This window comes from Notothenia rossii (assembly GCF_949606895.1).
Source record: "Notothenia rossii genome assembly, chromosome: 2".
Lineage (NCBI taxonomy): Eukaryota > Metazoa > Chordata > Actinopteri > Perciformes > Nototheniidae > Notothenia > Notothenia rossii.
In genome coordinates this window covers 85,711,958-85,730,593 of record NC_136904.1, presented here as the reverse complement: position 1 = coordinate 85,730,593, position 18,636 = coordinate 85,711,958, and the positions used below count along the sequence as shown (strand labels likewise).

Below are 18,636 nucleotides of genomic sequence, written 5' to 3'. Positions count from 1 at the left end.
AGGAGCATCGGGGCTTGATTAAGAGGCCCCTAGATCAGCCTGATCTGGGCGAGGCTATGTTTATGCCCATAGTTAACCTCTATTACAAGACTGACCTCAGTTCAGATAGCGCAGCAGGGTCAGGACAGTAGACAGACACACGCACACACAATTTGCAGCCAGGCAGGGTCAAAGCAGAGGCAAGTGTCTATTGCGTTATTTCTAAGATCAGTTAAACTTAATGACCTCCTTCATCCTCGTGGCCGATCATATAAACTACAACATTAGCGCTCGGGGCTCGGGGGTAGTTTGGCCTTTTATGCTTGCCGTCCAGGCAATGGTGGTTTTAACAGGATGTGATAAAATGTGGATAATCTCACGCCCACTTGAGGGGATGATGGTGTGGGTTTATTAAAGGAAATGAGCCTATGGTCAGAGGGAGCTAATCTAATTCAAGGCAACTACAGCCTTAAAGAGGAGGAACCCCACTGGTATTGTAATAAGGCGAAATGCTTTATTAATGTAGAGCCTGCCGTATTTTTACAGCAGAAACAGCATTGTTGATAAAACAGAGAATTGGGGACTAATACCGGCACCTATTGTGATGCAATTTCTCTAAGTAGCCATTGGGGTTTTCAGCTAGTAGCATGTTTTCTAATAAATATAAGACCCTGGGTCAGTCACACTTGAGCATTGTCTTCATTTTAAAAATGTGCTTCATGTTAATTTTTGTATTGCAAGAAAGGATGATGACTCCCACCCTCTGCACTAAGAATTTAAGCTTCCTCCTTCGGGCCGGAGGTTACTCGTCCAAAGGAGTAAAACGAAGCGTTATAAAAACAGTTTTATCCCAGCAGCTATTGCACAAATTAACAAATCATAGGAGCATCACACAGATGCCTATTTTTTATTTATTTATTTAATTGTGAATTTTGAATGTCCATGTTTGTACTAGTGTTTTCCTTCTTAAAATGTTTTTAAAATATGTTTGAGATTTGGTTGAGCCGGGTATACTTGTACTTCTACTAGTCGTTTTATTAGAGATGTGTCTGTTGGTTGTGTTTGTTTTTAATGTCAGGATAGAACCCTTGTCTTTTTCTCTGCAAACAGAATCTACCTACGGGTACAAATAAATAACCTGAACCTGAAGGAAACATTTATGGGATCCCCGAATCAACCTGCTGCATTAAAGCTGAAGAGCGTTGCAACTCCTGTGTCGAAACTAAATTATTTTCTACATTTTGACACGTTATTGACATTTCATCAAGGAAACATGCGCAAATATACCCCAGATGATGCGGGTGTTTCTATGAGATACATTATACTGCATATGTGGCCATGCAAGCATTTTACAAACACATACCAGAAACAAGTGTGGATTTAATAAGAAACCGAGAAAAAATACTCCACAGAAAAATTGAAAATTGGTTCAGAGAGAGAATAAAAATGACTCTTTCTTATTCTCTTTACTTTTAAGTCTCTCTGACTCACAAGTCGGATTTAACACGAAGCCTTGCTGCTGCCAGTTATTTACTTTATATTGTTCAGCCAAAGTTATTAGATATTCATACCTCACATTGCATACAGGCAGGACTCATATTTAAAAATAACATGTCTTTCACCTCACCAGTGTTTCTTTCTCTTTCTTACCACCTCTCTATGTATCTTTATCCTGCAGTTTCTCCTCTCTCCTTCCTCCTCTCTGTATCATTAATGTGATCTGTGTTTATTTATAACCCAATAAAGTTTTTATGACCGCAGTCATTATAAGAACATCGAGGTCACGCCGACAGGGTAACACACACACACGTGGATGAAGCCAAAGTATACAGCACACAGCCAACATGGGACTCATTCGACACGCATACATTCAAGATGTTTTCACAAAAACATATGAATATCCCAGAACTCTCGGTAGCCTATATCTCAAAGCATGAGAAAATCAGACAAAAAAACGACTTGGATAGAGATAGGAAATAAGTTGTTTTTTTCTAAATAGGGAATATTGTAATTGTAAAAGAACTAGCCTGGTTAAGAAACTATTTCAGGCGGCCACTACCTCTGAATATAGTTCCACATGCATGTCGCCCATGCATGTCTTCAGGAATTTCTGATTTAAGTACTTTCATGGCCACACTGGGCGCTTGGCATACCCCTCTGTGATGGTAATGGTGATAAAATGAAATCTAGTGTATCTTCCTCCTCATATCTGCCTCATATTTATTGAGCCCCACAGGGGATAAAATGCTGGCCCATCAATCAAGAGAGTAGCCAATCTGGAAGCAACACCTCCAGGATCACATCCGCTGCACACCGTGCTGATGTTCAGGTAAGTATCTTCCTGTTTGCTGGATAGCAAATAGCCTGTGTATCTCACACTGCTATCACCTTCATTTCCCAAAGAAGCAATGACCAGCCACTCAAATAAACACCACACAAGATACTCATCAAATGCTTACACTACTTCTGTGTGGACTAACATTGAACATCTTCAGAGCTTTACTCCATGACCTAGTTAAAAACCAACAAACAGTGTAGCAGACACATTTTGTTCCTATTGTCTTTGTTTGATACAAAACTCACACACACCAAACATGATGCAATGAGCCTGTAGTATGGGCTTTTTGAGATTACAACCTTCAATCTTAATTACTCACATCTGCAGTAAACATCGATAAACGGTGCAATGGAAGCACATATGAGTTTTTCCTGGAAATGCAGTGTTTTCTAACAATCCCTCATGATTGCCATATAATTACTACAAATTGGAGGTCAAGCAAAGCTCATTCAATTTGCTTTGGCATCAATGCGCACAAACACAATTTTAGGCGTTTAATTTGCACACTGTGATGCTTCTGGGCACCGAATAATAGGTGGCATCAAACAGATGTACGCAGCACCGACATACAATGGGTGGGACTAGCTAGCTAGACTGGTTTAAGAGAAAGAGAAAGGAGAGTAGAACAACATGAATACAGGATTTGACCTTTGCATCAACCCTAATCAGAGCGATTGACCTGGCAGTGCTCCGACCCCCCTATCCCCACGTCTCCCCCCGCAGTACATTCAAGCTGAGAGAGAACGAATGAATGCATTCATTTGTTGAGAGGGAAGGATAGAGAGAGAGAGAGAGAGAGAGAGAGAGAGATAGCCACAGAGAGATAGCCACAGAGAGAGAGAGAGAGAGAGATAGAGAGAGATAGCCACAGAGAGCAGAGTTGTAAATCTCCTGACCTTGGTCCTGGCTCTTTAGCTCTCGTGTGAAGGGGTTTAGCCTATAGCCTTAAATATTTCAACGCTGCCTGGTTGACTGGAAAGTGCTGAGTTAGAAGAAGGCATCGGGGCCAGACCCCAGCATTCAACCTCCCCCAGCAATTAACACAGCAGCAGGACTTCAGTGCTCAGTGCTCAATGAGTGTGTGTGTGTGTGTGTGTGTGTGTGTGTGTGTGTGTGTGTGTGTGTGTGTGTGTGTGTGTGTGTGTGTGTGTGTGTGTGTGTGTGTGTGTGTGTGTGTGTGTGTGTGTGTGTGTGTACTCGTTACTATCCATTCCTTTTCTTGAAGTGACTGTTAGAGCTGCTACACTATCGATTCCCCCAGCATTAACAGGAGTTTGTAGAATAAACACCCCTGCCATTTCACAGATGCAAAAACACCCTTTTTTTTATGTTGTTGCTGTTATTATGTTCTTCTCCTAGAGACTTACCAGTGACTGTGAGCTCGGTCGTCCTTCTGACCACGAAGCCACCAAACTGGACTTCACAGGTGTAATTCCCAATGTCATCTTCCTTTACGTCCTGGATGGACAGGATGTCTCTCTTCTGGATGATACTGGCACGCCACTGCTTGGGCCGGCACTCCTGTTCATTAGAGGAGGACAGAAAGGTCAAACTTTAAACTTCTACCCAGAGCTCATTGATTACTCACTGTGGAATACAAAATGACCTGCAGAAGACAGAGGGAAAGGTACTGTGTAGTGCATATGGTCAGGGATCATATAATATGGCCAATTATGTAATTTAAGAACAACTCACCATGAGACCTCAAGAGCTGAACACAGAAGCTTTCTAACGTTACTGAGCGTTAGGAAAGTGCATGAAGTGGGATTGCATAAAAACTCTATACGGTAAAGCAATAAAGCTTGGCCATTATCCCTTTTTATCTGATCAAGATTTATTGCTTTGAACTAAATATCCTCCATTCAATACTGCAGTATAGCCACAGAGGACAGAGAATGTTATTTACACTAGTCTCTGCTGGCAAAATAAGTGTGTTTGTGCTGCGTCTGTGAGCATGTGTGAATATATATATATGTGTGTGTGCAGGCACAATAAGCGTCTCCATGACACGAGGCTCAGCCTGTCGATGCTGTGGCAGGGACAGCGATGGCTCTGCGGATTTTATTCTGCCATTGCTCCCGGCAACCTTCGAATTCAATCACTGTGTCTCTGCAGTGGTCCAAATAACTCCAGGTTCCAGCACTCCCAGTCATTACCCACAATGTAATTGAATTCTGGAAAAACCTAGAGGTCGAGCCCGCCGAGCTAATCTACTGCTGATCTGCCTGTGATTAGTCTGGCCTGAGCCTTGCACTGGGATGCACTCGGTTGTCCGCGGGCCGTGCATGACCTGGGAAAGGCAAGGACCCAGGTGAGAGGAGGGGAGGTGCACGATGAATAAAGATCACGGACTGGGAACATTTGGAGGGCGTCCATTTATTCCGCAGGGCATAGAGTGACATCGCACAATTTCCCTCCTCGTATAAGTTTGGTGTTCATTATGAAAGCCATCTCTGTGTGGCTGCCCTCTGCCGAGTCCTTGCTGTCTTCAGATGACGCTCTTATGTAATTCATCCGGACCATTTGCATCCATACATAATCTGCCTAAGTGATCTGGAACCACATTATTAACCAAGCATTTTAAACAATAACAGTCAAGATGTGAGATGAAAACAAACCACTGAAGCATTTAAGATTTCTTGGTTGTATAATCACAAAGACACATGCCTTCCTTATTCATTTGCCTAGAATATAACAAATAACAGTATTTAAGACACACACAAAAAAACTTCAATTAGGCAAGCATAACTATGATATAATGACAGGATCCCACCCACCTTAGACCAGGTGATGTCCGGATCTTTTCCAGCTTCAACATAGTCATCTATGTCAGGACAGAGGATGTCTTTACTCTTGCTGAGCTCTGCTTTCTCATTTCGCCTCATGTTTGAGTTGTAGCACATGTTCGTGTCATTCTCCGCCACCGTCAGAGACATGGACACCTTCATGCAGTATGTAGCGTTCCTGCAGGCAGAAACAAAAGTATTAGTAAGACCTCTTTAACGTCATGCTGCTGATGATACATTGAGGAAAATAAGATGAGCCTTGATAGTACTATGACTCTTACACAGGTGGAATTTGATATTAACTCCCTCGGATACACTTTAAGTTAGTTTTATCCTTCTCCATTCCTCAGGCTCCCTCCTCCTCCCCTCTGTTTGTGGGGTTAGCAATAACGACGTGTTCAGCAGCTTTACCGAGTCAATGAGTCACACTCAGAACCACTATTGGATTTATGGGGGGAATCAGCCAGGGCCTGGGAATGCTAATCAGAGGGGAGACAAACGCTGAGAGGGCCTCATGACATGAAGGAAGGAGAAAGCTGCTTGGTCATCACAAGGACTTAGTCGTCACCCCCACACATACCCCCACACACACCCACACACACACACACACACACACACACACACACACACACACACACACACACACACACACACACACACACACACACACACACACACACACACACACACACACACACACACACACACACACACACACACACACACACACACACACACACACACACACACACACACACACACACACACACACAGGTGAAGGATACCTCTCTCTTATTCACCGTACCTTTATTATCATCATAATCGTCATTACTGCAGGGCTTTGCTCCCTTTCAGCCACCAGAGAATTAGTGAGGTTGGCCACATGTTTATTCATAGAGCGCTTCTATAGATGCACAAAAACAATTTACATGATATGTTTAACAGAATAAGCTAGAAGGCTAAAATACAGCAAAAGCACTGTGTGGCACAGAAAGGTGTACATTAAAACCAGTTTTTAAAAAGTGAGTTTTGACTGATTTCTTGAACATAGCATGATTGATGCATGTGTTTTAGAAAATAGTTCCAGAGAAAGAGGGGCTTTAATAAAGAAAGCCCAGATCCAGTGTTGGGTGCAGAGAAATGGAGGCTGTGGAAATTAGTGTGGCTGTGGAGAAGGTGGGTGGTTACGAAGGGCTTTGTGAGTAAAGAGAATGAGTTTAAATAAAATCAGTTTTGGAACAGGAAGCCAGTGGAGGTGCTTAAGGACAGTAATGTGGTCACAGGAGTGGGAGTGAATGAGCCGGCGAGCAGCAATGTTGTGGATGTACGGGAGTTTATTAAGAATATTGGACAATGCACCATGAAGAATGCTATTGCTGGAGTGTAGTCTGGAGGTAATGAAAGCATGTATCAGAGTTTTTTAAAAACAGAAAAGGAGAAAGTAGGGCACGGTATGGAGGACAGAAGCTGCCAAAAATGAAATATATAAGAAACATCTCGCTAAATAGATTAAAGATGCTATTTAATATGCAAACAATTATTTAAAAATTTGATTTAGGCAACCATTCATTTACAAAAAGTTTCACAAATTGATTTTTTTTAAATAACTATTTCGATTTTTTTGTCATTTGGTGATTTAATTTCCTATTCAAATTTGCCTGAAATTTGCCTGTCCACCCAATTTATTTGCAGAGGCTTTTTTTTTATAAATATAAATAAACTATTTCATCAAATAATTAACATCTACATAAAGTTTTCAAAACATTTGGGATATTTCAAATTGTTCTCAATTTCTTATTTCGAATCAAAGGATTGCCTCCATACGGCTCTCAACGTGCCAACAGCTGAGCGGGTGGTAAGCAGCTACTGTAATAGTGATAACAGCACCACAGAATCCAGTCCAGATCTGCTGCACTGAAATCTAAAATAGTTGTAACATCAGGGATTTCCTTAATTTAAAGAAGGCAACCTGGACCCAGACCCAATCCAGACTAAAGTCCACATCCTTTAATAAGGTCTGTGTTCCCTCCATGCAGCCTGGCTGTGATCTGGTCGGTCACTCAATGCCGTGCAGCCATACGGGCTTTCATTTTATTTCATTACATTACATTTACGGCTCGCCAGATGCTCCCATTCACTGTAAATGACAGGGTTTCATATGATCTACTCAGGTTATGGAAGCAATAAGGGAGTCACCTCTCTCGTATAAACCCCTCTGACCCTCTGGGACCATAAAACACAGACACACACACACACACACACACACACACACACACACACACACACACACACACACACACACACACACACACACACACACACACACACACACACACACACACACACACACACACACACACACACACACACACACACACACACACACACACACACACACACACACACACACACACACACACACACGGCTATGTGCCATCATGGCAAACTAAGTAGAGATAGCGATGAGTGAGAATATCTACTTGGAATGAGAAAAAAAAGATACTGTACTTCTACAACAACATAGGAGATGACTAAGAGGGCATCTGGAAAACACCGTAGGAAGCAAAAGTAAGATGCAAGATATTGAAACAGAGAAATGCCCTCTTGGTGCTGATATGTAACATTATCGACTTGCTACGTCCTATCTAGAGGGGAAAGAGTGGGAAGATGCAGTGCTGTAGGCTTACAGAGTACACTTAGATAATATATCTGTCTACAGAACAACTTCCGACACACACACACCCTAAAACACGTGGCCACAAATGTGCACAGGGGCGCCGTAAGGGGGTGAAAAGTTAGGACGATTCTAAAGGCCCGTGACTGACAGGGGCCCAAACAATTTGAGAACATTAAGAAAAAAAATGTGATTATCTGTTCATGGTGCCCAAAATCCCTGGCGGCGCCCCTGATTCACACACGTACAAGTAAACCCCCGCCGTTTGTTGATATAACGGGCAGATGATCAGAAATGACCTCTCATAGTTGTGCACCTGAGCCAATAAAGTCCCCAGGGACCCAACAGGATACATCCCTACATGTTAAATATTCACAGCGGGCACCCTGTGGCATTGTGGGAAGGTGTCAGTGGAGGTGCTTGATTGATGGACAGCCGGGGGTCGATGCACAGTCCTGTGGTGTCTTTCACGTCTGTCACTTTCTATTTGAGTGTATCTGCTTTGGATATTAGTCTGCGGCTCACGTTAGCTAATTCTCCACACGTTATTAACCCCCCCCCCCCCCCCCCCCCACGTTGGATAATGTGATCACGGGAAGGGAATACTCGTGGTTGCACCTACTGCAGAACACAGACTCATTACAAGACCTATTATAAAATAAGTCAGGTGAAACAGAGAGGGACTGTGGTTAAGCGAGAGGCAGAGCGAGGGAGACAGATTGATGGATTTGAATCGATGTTACAGGCCTTATGTGAGATGACATGCGGAGGAATGAGAGGCAGAGAAAGAGCAAAGGGGTGAAAGAGAGGGAGCGCAGAAGACAGCAAGAAGCGATTGCTATGTAAATGAAGTCACCTTCACATGAAAACTAGCGATTAGACTTATATTTCCAGACAGAGAAGGACAAAGATAACTACCCTCACACACACACATTCACGCAACATTGAAAAAAGACAAGCATTCCAATTTGCCTCTATATCTCTGTCTGAGTAAAACATCTGGAGGGCTTCAGTGAAAGGCCGAACTTAGCACAGGGGGATTTACCTACATTTATAGACAGTACACAACACGCCCCGAGCTATTGGAAACTATCCTGCGATACATGCAGTGCAGTCGGGAGGTATTAGGGCAGAGACACATCTTTTGTTGTGTTGGCTTTTCTACTCCAGCACACAGGATTAGACATGAAACAATGACTATGGCTTTAAAGTGCTGACTATCAGCTTTGGTGCTTACATTAAGATCAGATTGTATTGTGATTCAATACAATCATTGTAGCATGTGAGGTTATCATTGCCGCTAAGTAGCTCATTGGCATCACTTTATTTCTGGTACACATGCATCTCACTAATACCGACGAAAATCATAAGCATTTCAAATCCGACCAGCAACAGTCATGGAGGTCAAAATGCATTAAATAGCCCTCGGATAAAGTCACATTTCCCAAAGCAGTTAACATTGGTTCCTTTAGGACAGGGGTCTGCAACCTTTTTGACCAAAAGAGACATTTTTCCCCCTTTTCCACAAATTGTTTTTGTCTGGTACCGCAAAACATATGTGATAGCTTGATAGCTTATAAAGCTGTATATTGTTACATCATAGACAGAAACTATAGTTCTTTTGCATTTATTATTTACATTATAGAAAACTGTTTACCTCTAATAATAAACAAAGAACTCTTATAAGGAGAATAAAAAACATACACAGGCCTACTTGAAAATAAATCAACACAGCACTTGGGGATTCCTCTGCACATTTGAAGAAAATGAATATAATTAAAATCGACCCACTTTGAAATAAATAAAACATATAGCTGCACCCTAAAAAAGAGTTAACTTATTGAATTACGACTGAAGATCGTCAGATGTCTTCCTCTTCCGTGTTTTTCCTCCAATAACGTAAAGGCTACAGCACCTTTGACAACTTCTCTCTACATCAAACATACCGGTAAGCCAGCATCGGTTACGGTGAAAGCATATAACTATGTCCACGCAGAATTAAACCCTCTGTGTTCCTCCGATACTTTTCTTTTCTTTGATTTATCCATAGTTCGCTCATCGAGCCGGGGGTCAGGTTATTCGCCTGCAAGAAAAGGCGCTGGTGCGGGACCGCAGGATCAGTGTTGGGTGTAACGCGTTACAAAAGTAACGGAGTTACAGTAATATATTACTTTTTGCTGTAACGAAGTAATGTAACGCATTACTAATGAAATGTGGGTAATATATTACCCGTTACAATGCTCAGTAACGCAGTTACAACACATTTTAACCCGAAATTAAATGGTGTTTTGTTTTTTAAGAATGTACTAACATAGCGAGACATTCCGACACCCGACAAATTGTGTGGGTAGATTAGTAAACCTGGTGTTTACCCTTCAGGCTTCGCGTCGAGATCTTCGGGGAAGTTGAACGTTATGCAACCATTCAAAAAAGAGAACGTAGCGAAAAATACAAACAACAAATTGTGTCAGGTGCGCGTGACCTGCTCCGCTGCGCGTGTATCATTTCCAAAGTGCTTCCACAGCAGTGACACACATCTGATCTGTGAATAATCATTTATACGAAAATGGTTAAAGCAACCATCACTAAACGCCAGCAACACTGCATCTACTGCAGACAGTAGCAACAGGTCAGATGCGGACATCACGTTACCCTCCGTTGTGGACACTAGCTTACTCCCGCCTGACTCGCCGGCTCCGGAGCAGCAGTCTTCGTCGCCCGAAACTACGTCGCCCCTCTGCGGCCCGCAGGTGCCAGGTATATCTAAACAACTACCCGCCTGTACAGTGGGGTAAGGCAGTCATTTTGCAGCTTGTGGTATAAAAATAGACAATGGCTAGAATATTCATGTGAAAATAGTACCATATTCTGACATGCCTGTAGAAATGTTGGGTCAAAAATAATGCATACAATAGCACAGATGCCTTCACCACGAATGGCTACAAAAATATCTCATATCCCAAGCTTATTATCAACGAGCTGATGTTGCAGCTGAAATGTTCTCCAGGTCACAAAGTCAACCTCACATGATGATATGATACCAGTTTTCAAGCACAGTAAATATTCTCTTCCCAGCGTATATGATGGGACCAAGGTGATGATGTAGTAGGATACATGGTTTTAATAATACTTTTGCCTTTCAATGTTTGCCATTTCAAACCATGAGCATGGTTTAAATAATATTTGCCTTGATTTACAATATGTTAACCTTCATTATAGTCCTTGACAGCGGTCTGTACTGCTGTATTAACAACGTGTCACATGTTAAGAATTTACAATCAGTATCGAGTATTCAACTAAGCCCTCTAATACAAGTTGTTAGTAGCCTTAAGGGCCTACACAGTTGTTATGCTATGCCACATTGCCCTTCACTGGATGCATAATGAGCTGCACTAAACTACATTTTAGCATTTAAAATACCTAGCTATTCTTTTGCGGTTATTTTGGTGAAAGTAACTAAAAAGTAACTAAAGTAGTGTAACTCATTACATTTCAGAGACAGTAATATTGTAATGTAACTTATTACTTTCAAAAGAGAGTAATAAGTCATATGTAATATATTACATTTTGGAAGTAACTTGCCCAACACTGCGCAGGATATGACGCATATTTTAGTTAAAAACGTTTTTTAAATGTTTTTATGTGTCACAGTATCACCTCAAAATACAAGATACGAAACATTTTGCAACAACATTTAAATAGTCCTACAAATATTTTATTTCCTTCTTATTTTTGTCCAAGCTCAAGGGAGCCAGAGTAGAGGGCTTAAAGAGCCGCGGGTTGCCGACCCCTGCTTTAGGAAGTCGGATACTTTGACAAAACCATAGATTTCTAATGTTTCAAAAAAGAATGGAAAACCTTTGAAAACGAGGGAAAGTCGGTTTCTAATTAAAGTCAAAGAAAAGGGGGTGACGTGCCTCATTTAGTTGTTACGTTGCATCTTTTTAGTCATTATCCTGTCTAGATGAAATTATTAGACCTTGTCTTTTTTTTTTACTGTGAGTGTTTGTGGTAAGAGGTGTTGCATTAAATGTGATTATGAATATACCTTACTGTTTTTGTCACTCTTTTTATTGTAATTGACTCAGAAAATACCGTATTTCAATTTTCGCAACAATATATTAAGAGAGAACCATCAAAAACACACACATAAGCAGAGGCCATTAAATCCACTGGGGTTTGGTCTCAGGACTAATTTACATCAGAATAACATTTGTGAAATATGAGACATAATGTGCCCGCTCACTCTGACTCGCTACACAGCAGCAGCAGCAGCACGTAATGTGCTTTTAATTGCATGTAATATTGATGAGATTTTTACAACCGCCAAACTCATTAAGGATTTTGGATTAGACAAGCAGAGCTGCCCTTTTATTAAGTGCACATTACTGTAGGTAAATCAATAAGTCCTGCAATAAAGCCTACCTTTACAAAGTGCACTATTTACTGTATCTCCGATTGGGGGTTATAATAAAAGTCCTTATGTAAATGTCTGAGGTTTGGGTAGATGAAGGTATACGGCGTGTACTGTGTGAACTCTGGAGAAGCGATTAAGTCATATCTTTCCTCTCTTTGCCTGCAGGGAGTTCCAGGGGAGGGAGTTTAGGTCATGTATGCTAAAACGTGCGACTCAAAAGCTTTACTCCCTAACAAAAAGACAATTGATTTCAGCTCGGAGGCAAATCTCTGGCAGTGTTCTGATTAGGGTATCTGAGAAGTTTGAAATCCCCCTAAAGCTAAACTTGTTTCTCCGAGGCTCTTTTAACAAGTGTAGCGCTCAACAGTGTTTAAGCATGCTCTCGAACCAATCCCTGTTGGAGGAAATTGTCAATAATCAAAGACAAGATTAATCTATAGTGAGAAGACACAGTTTGTGGCAGATTAGTCCTGCAGAATGCAGTAATGAATTACTGTATAGTCTGGTGTATCATTGCACGCAACACACACTCGCCCAGTCACACTTAATGTATCCTGCAAGCCTCTCTGGGTCTTTAAGAGGCCTTAAACTGGGTTTAATAAAAACTCTTGAAAATGAATAGCTGCAATGAGCCGTTCATTGAGGGATGTTCTCCACTGCAAAGGTTAATAAGTTACTGCCACATAATTATGCATCTTGTATTAAGAAGAGTTTCTCTGTAATGGACCTCCTAGAGTGAGTGAGTGTGTGTGTGGGTGTTTGTTTGTATAATCTCTTTGTCTCTATATCTGCCCTCGCAACTCCACATGGCCCATAATTCACCATATCACCATCAAGCAATTCCATTTTGTTTAAGTTAATACAGCAGTTATACTTTTTCGGAACAAATAAGAGTAATCACTCAATAATGATTATCATGTACTGTAAATAACACAGAAATATAAGGTTATATGTGATACAGACATATTTTAATTCATTAAATAGTATAGTTCAACATTTTGTGAGATGATGCTTAGTTGCTTTCATAATGAGATTAAGGCAAAAATACCAGGAGTACTCTTATGTCTGTGGATCAGGTAGGCTGCAGTCCAAGGTAAGAGCTGGAGGTTATAGCTTAGTTTAGCATAAGGATTGAAAGGAGAGATAAACTGCAAAAGCACATCACTCGGCAATAAGACCCACAATGTTTTCAGACATTTCAGTTTGTATCTGGATTAAGTAGAAAGTTATTTTTTAATTGTGGAGAGGCAAGCTAGCTGCCCTCCTATGCTTATGCTAAACTAAGCTAGGCTACAGGTTCAAGTTTGATACAATGTACAACTTCTTATCTAACTGTCGACAAGAAAACTAAATACAACAATTTTCTTACAAAATCTAATTTATTTGAAATTAATCTCTGTCTGTAAGTATTGCATGTTGAGCTTGAAGTCGTTGCAAGTAGCAATACAAGAGGCCAAGTGGTTAGCTGAATGTGGTCAAGAGAGAACATCATTTTTTTTAAGCTACAGCAAAATCAAATCAGACCTGTTACCCAGGACATTTAAATGCATTACCCCCATCCCCCTTCCTACCGTAGAACGCAGGAGTAGAGGCCCACGTCCTGGAGGTCTGCAGGTCTGAACCAGATGGCGTCCTCCTCCTTGCTCATGCGCACGCCGTCGAAAGAGATGGGCTCCTCGAAGTCGCTGTGGCCGAGGCCAGAGCTGCGGTACCACATGAGACTGAGGCCCACACTCTGCGCCTGGCTGTAGTTGGCCCGGATGTATCCATAGAAGAGAGCACACTTCAGCCGCACCGGCTCCCCCTGCAGCACCCGGTACTTCAGGTAGTCCACCGACCAATCAGTGCAGCCGTCCACTGTGGAGAAACAGAGAGAACGAGAGACATTAAACAACACATTACTGAAGTGGGTGTCAAATAATAATTAAGAAATCATTATTGCAGTGTGATTACAACGCATATAAATATTATATTTACAGCAAATTGTTATGGAGATATAATGTATATCCACATCACAAGAACATATGAGTGGGAAGAGGATGATAGAACACACCGAATAATCCTCTTCTTATCACACTTTAATAGATGTATTAATAATGATACACTAATTGCAGTATCATTATGTCATACATGTTTAACGGTGTGCATTCCATAGATGTTATCACCTTTTGTGTTTTTTTTGGTTGCAGTTTTTCTGCTCAATGCTTCTTCTACCAGCTCACATTCAGGGCATGTTTGCCACACAAGCCTTTGCAGAGACAACTCAGACACAATCCTGCAATATCCACATTTGCAACCACAGTGGAATCTAGGGAGGACCTGTACAATATCTCCATAAATGATTTCAGGCTCCTCCAAGTGCTCAGGCTGCACCACAGCTCCAATGTCAAAGAGTGCAAAGAGAGTTTGTTAACTGGGAATACGCCCCGAGCTCTAGAAGCGCGGCGTGTTTCTTGTCTAACGGCTTTAAGGACAGATATTTTCCTCAGGCTCTTTGTCTCACGGTTTTTGTCCTGAGCTAACAGGGTAGCTCATCTGTAATCCACTCACTAAAGATACTCCGCCCTGACTGGACTGAGAGTCTGGCCTACATGTCCATCTAGGTTTGTAAGCATACTACGGTGAAAGCTCATTTTACAGATAAAATCATGAGCAATACAGCAAGAAACTGCATCTCTCCGCCTCATTTGCGAAATGTATACTTCAGCTGCTGCAGTATAACAAGTGCAGGGAAGGAAAAAAAAAAAACATAGACTGAGGGCACAGAAGCTGAAAGAACATTTGACCAAAAAAAATCAAAGACTGTGGCACGGCCCCCCCAGGCGCATTGGTCTATTCTATCTGCAGCCAGCAGATCTCTCTGGATTCCCAGGCGGAGGTTAACCTATGGTCAGCTAACAGTCTCTAACTAATTAGCTCCAATTTGTTTCTCCAGCAGGTGTGTATTAGGGAGTACATGTGTGTGCATGTGTTACCAGAGAGAGGGGGAAGAGGGGGAGTGAAGTAGTGATGATGTGCTGAGATAAAGTCATAAGAACCCTGCTGTGTGCCAGTCTGTGAGTGATACAGAGCCTCACAGGGACAGCTATGCTTGTAATTAATACTCTTAATTACCAGAGAAGTAATGTGTGTCTGTGTGTGTGTATGTGTACGTGTGTGTGTGTGTGTGTGTGTGTGTGTGTGTGTGTGTGTGTGTGTGTGTGTGTGTGTGTGTGTGTGTGTGTGTGTGTGTGTGTGTGTGTGTGTGTGTGTGTGTGTGTGTGTGTGTGTGCATGAGCGTGCGTTCCCTATACGAATGGTTGTCTGCCTAATTATGTCTGTTAATTACCAGTAGGCTGATCCACAAATGTGTGTGCGCTTGCATTTGAATGTGAGGAGGTGAAATTGTGTGTGTGTGTGTGTGTGTGTGTGTGTGTGCGACGTAATGTGTGAAACTCTGTCTAATTATCATTTCTAATAATGAGAGCAGGGCCCCTATAGATGCAACAGTCACACGTGCACTTTCACGTGTTCAACTTGAACTGTTAAGCACCTTACTGATGAACACTATTAACAAGCACAGTAGACAAGCTGTTTCTGCAATGGAGTTATATGCCTAAATTATTCAAGTATAACCCAAAAAACAAGAAATAAATCTCCATTTCCAGTTAATTTGGCAGGAGAAAAAACAGCAGCACTCACTTCCATTTTGTGGGTCTATCTCCTTTGAACATTTAAGCATTAGATAGGAGATAATCTAGGGAAACGCTTAACCACAAACAGCTATTCCCCCCCCTTGACATCAGAGTGAGTTTCCATTGAAGGCAGCAGGTAAGTCCTCTGCCCTCTGTGCATCTCAATCTGCTAATCAGCAGGGACAGCGGGCGTTTATTCAGCCCTTTTCTTTATTAAGCCTCTACACCTCTAATGGATATGACCTCTGCCTCGCTCTCACAATCTCCATTGGTGCCCTCGCTGCCACAAGAAAAACAGTTTATTCTAACGAGCTTGTATGCTGATTCACAATGAAAGAAAACATTTTATTCATAGGCGGTGCGCCTGTCAGTGTCTTTCACTGTGCAGATTTGCAGGCATGCGATGTCCGAGCAACAAACTTCGCATGCATAAGGGCGTACACACATAACAAGGAGACCTTTCATTCCTACAGACCTCCAATTTGGAGCCGTTTTTGACAGGAAATGTGATTAATTTTGTACATTTTTACAACAAGTAAAATATGGATGCATTACAAAATCCACAGGAGAGAGAAATGGGAGCTGTTGTTGAGTGCGGTAGCGTTTTGTGGGGGAAACCATATTTATGTCTGAAACTCAAAACTGTTTTATCAACTCAATTAGAGGCTGACATTTCCCACATCCCCACGCTGGGCCGGAAAATCGATGCTTCCCGCTGGAGGAATACTGCAGTCCTCACCTCTCACTCTCCCTCTGCTGACAGCACATGCACATTCACACACACACAAAAACAGGATCACTCCCTGTTCCTGCCGGCCCCTCTGGGACATCACACCTTTAGTAACGATTCTGTTCAGCCACTCCTGGACCAGCCCATAGTGTAAAGGATGTTTCCATATGGACACAACCCTACATGGGTGTCAGACAGAGGGAAGCTGGCCTCTGCCTGGATGGATCTCACTGCAGCACTGTGAGCTGCAGCACTCCTTTAGTGCTAGCACTGCTTCATCACATGATGTGTAGGGCATAGGTATGGAGGGTGCAAGGAAAAAGCAAGGGGGGGGGAATGTCAAGCTACAGGATATATGTATGTGTGTGTGTGTCGCAGAACGCTTATTACATTCTGTGTCGAGGCGGACCTGTCCATCTTCTTGTGACATTAGATCAAGGCAATAAATATAGACCCCTGAGCTACAATAAATTGACCCACATTCATGCAAATGCACACTCACAACAAACGTACACAATCCCGGAGCGTTTTTTTCTCCCATAATCAAATTCCCGTTATCCTTCCACACCAGTATCGTGTCACTCAAGTGTGTCTCGCTTCCCTACTTACATGTCTCCTACTCCCTCTCTCGTGTCTCTCCCCTAATCACTACCTGCACTCCTAATGAAGTGTAATTATCAGATGTTGGGTGGGCGGGAGGGTCCTCGCAGGCCAGGAAGACATTCAATGATCTATATGCAGATAAGGACTCTTAATAAGGTTCTGTCTCTCACGTTCTCTTTCTCTCCTCCTCACCCACCCGGCAAACATGACTCCATCTCCATCCCCCTATCCAGCCGACTTATTACCTTTACCTTGGCATCGATCTTTTTCCTCCCCCTTTGCCTATTTATTGCTTTTAACTCAATAATTACTACAATATTCCCTTTAAATACGGTATGTTTTGTCATTTATTCTCGTTTTTCCTTACATAACAAACATATATTTGAATCAATACACCAAAACAAATGACCCCCTATGGAAATGCACCTATATCTTCCTGGCAATTATATGCTAAAGATCTCTATTTTTCTGCTTCAAGCGCAGGTACTTTGGCTGACCCCTAAAGGTAATTGTGCAGAATCTATGGTAAACGGTTTACTGTGCTAGTACGCCTCGCTATAAGATAAAACACCACGCATAGTCTTTGGCAAATTACATGTTATTCTCCTCTGCTGCACACGCCACTGATGTAATTCTTATGCAATGAGATAAATGTGGTATGAGAAGACAAGGCACAAGAACAACATTCTTGCATTAGCATTTAAAATAAGCTAGAACAATAGGTAAGACTTAATGAATGTGATTTATTCTCCTTCTGTGAATATCTCTCTACTTTAGCTACAAGAGTAGTTCATAAATGATCAGTTGACTATAGTCTTAACCTGCAGCGGTGGATTGGCTGTAGCCTCTGTAAATACATGTTTTTATATTTAGCCAACAGTTCTCTGTGTGCCTCTGCCCTGACTGAGTCGGTCTACCAGGCTGAGACTCAAGATAATGGTAGGTTTTAAAAGCATCCAACCTGAGTGAACTCTGCATGACTTTTCAGCGTTTTTGATCCACCTGTTCCTGTCCACATTTCCAACTGATTCAGCTCAAAAAGAGCCCAAAAAAGGAAGTCCCGTAAGCTCAGTTACTGACCCAGGCCTTTGAAGTTGAAATGACATTTCCTGCAAGATTCAACAAACTTCCACCTGATAAGGAAAATAAGCTTTTGTGCCGTCCATCTTTGTTGTCTGGGATCCAAACGGTAGAACAAACCTGGTTATTGTAGCCAGGCTTTGAAATGTCCCCCACCTAGATAAGGTTTAACAGGAACTGACGTGACCTGAATGAACAATAATACCAGCGCCTTTTAGCATGCGAGTTGAATAATTACAAATCATTTATGATTTATTCATGTTTTTAACCTATATTTACTAAAAGGTTATTATAGCAATATTTTATGAATATAAATGAAGTATACATGTACACATTATATGTTTCACTGCTCCTA

The 18,636-nt window shown here is 41.9% G+C and overlaps 1 protein-coding gene across 4 annotated transcripts in view; it reads right to left on the bottom strand.

The window, feature by feature from the left end:
* Positions 1-18,636, bottom strand: part of il1rapl1a (interleukin 1 receptor accessory protein-like 1a) — a 168,396-nt gene that overhangs the window by 88,664 nt on the left and 61,096 nt on the right. For all 4 annotated transcript variants that reach the window (XM_079666994.1, XM_079666997.1, XM_079666995.1 and 1 more), the window contains 3 exons: positions 13,766-14,051; positions 5,095-5,281; positions 3,685-3,838 (listed from right to left, as the gene is read on the bottom strand). In XM_079666994.1, the coding sequence (XP_079523120.1) occupies positions 3,685-3,838; positions 5,095-5,281; positions 13,766-14,051 (627 nt within the window). The remainder of the gene's footprint in view (positions 1-3,684; positions 3,839-5,094; positions 5,282-13,765; positions 14,052-18,636) is intronic.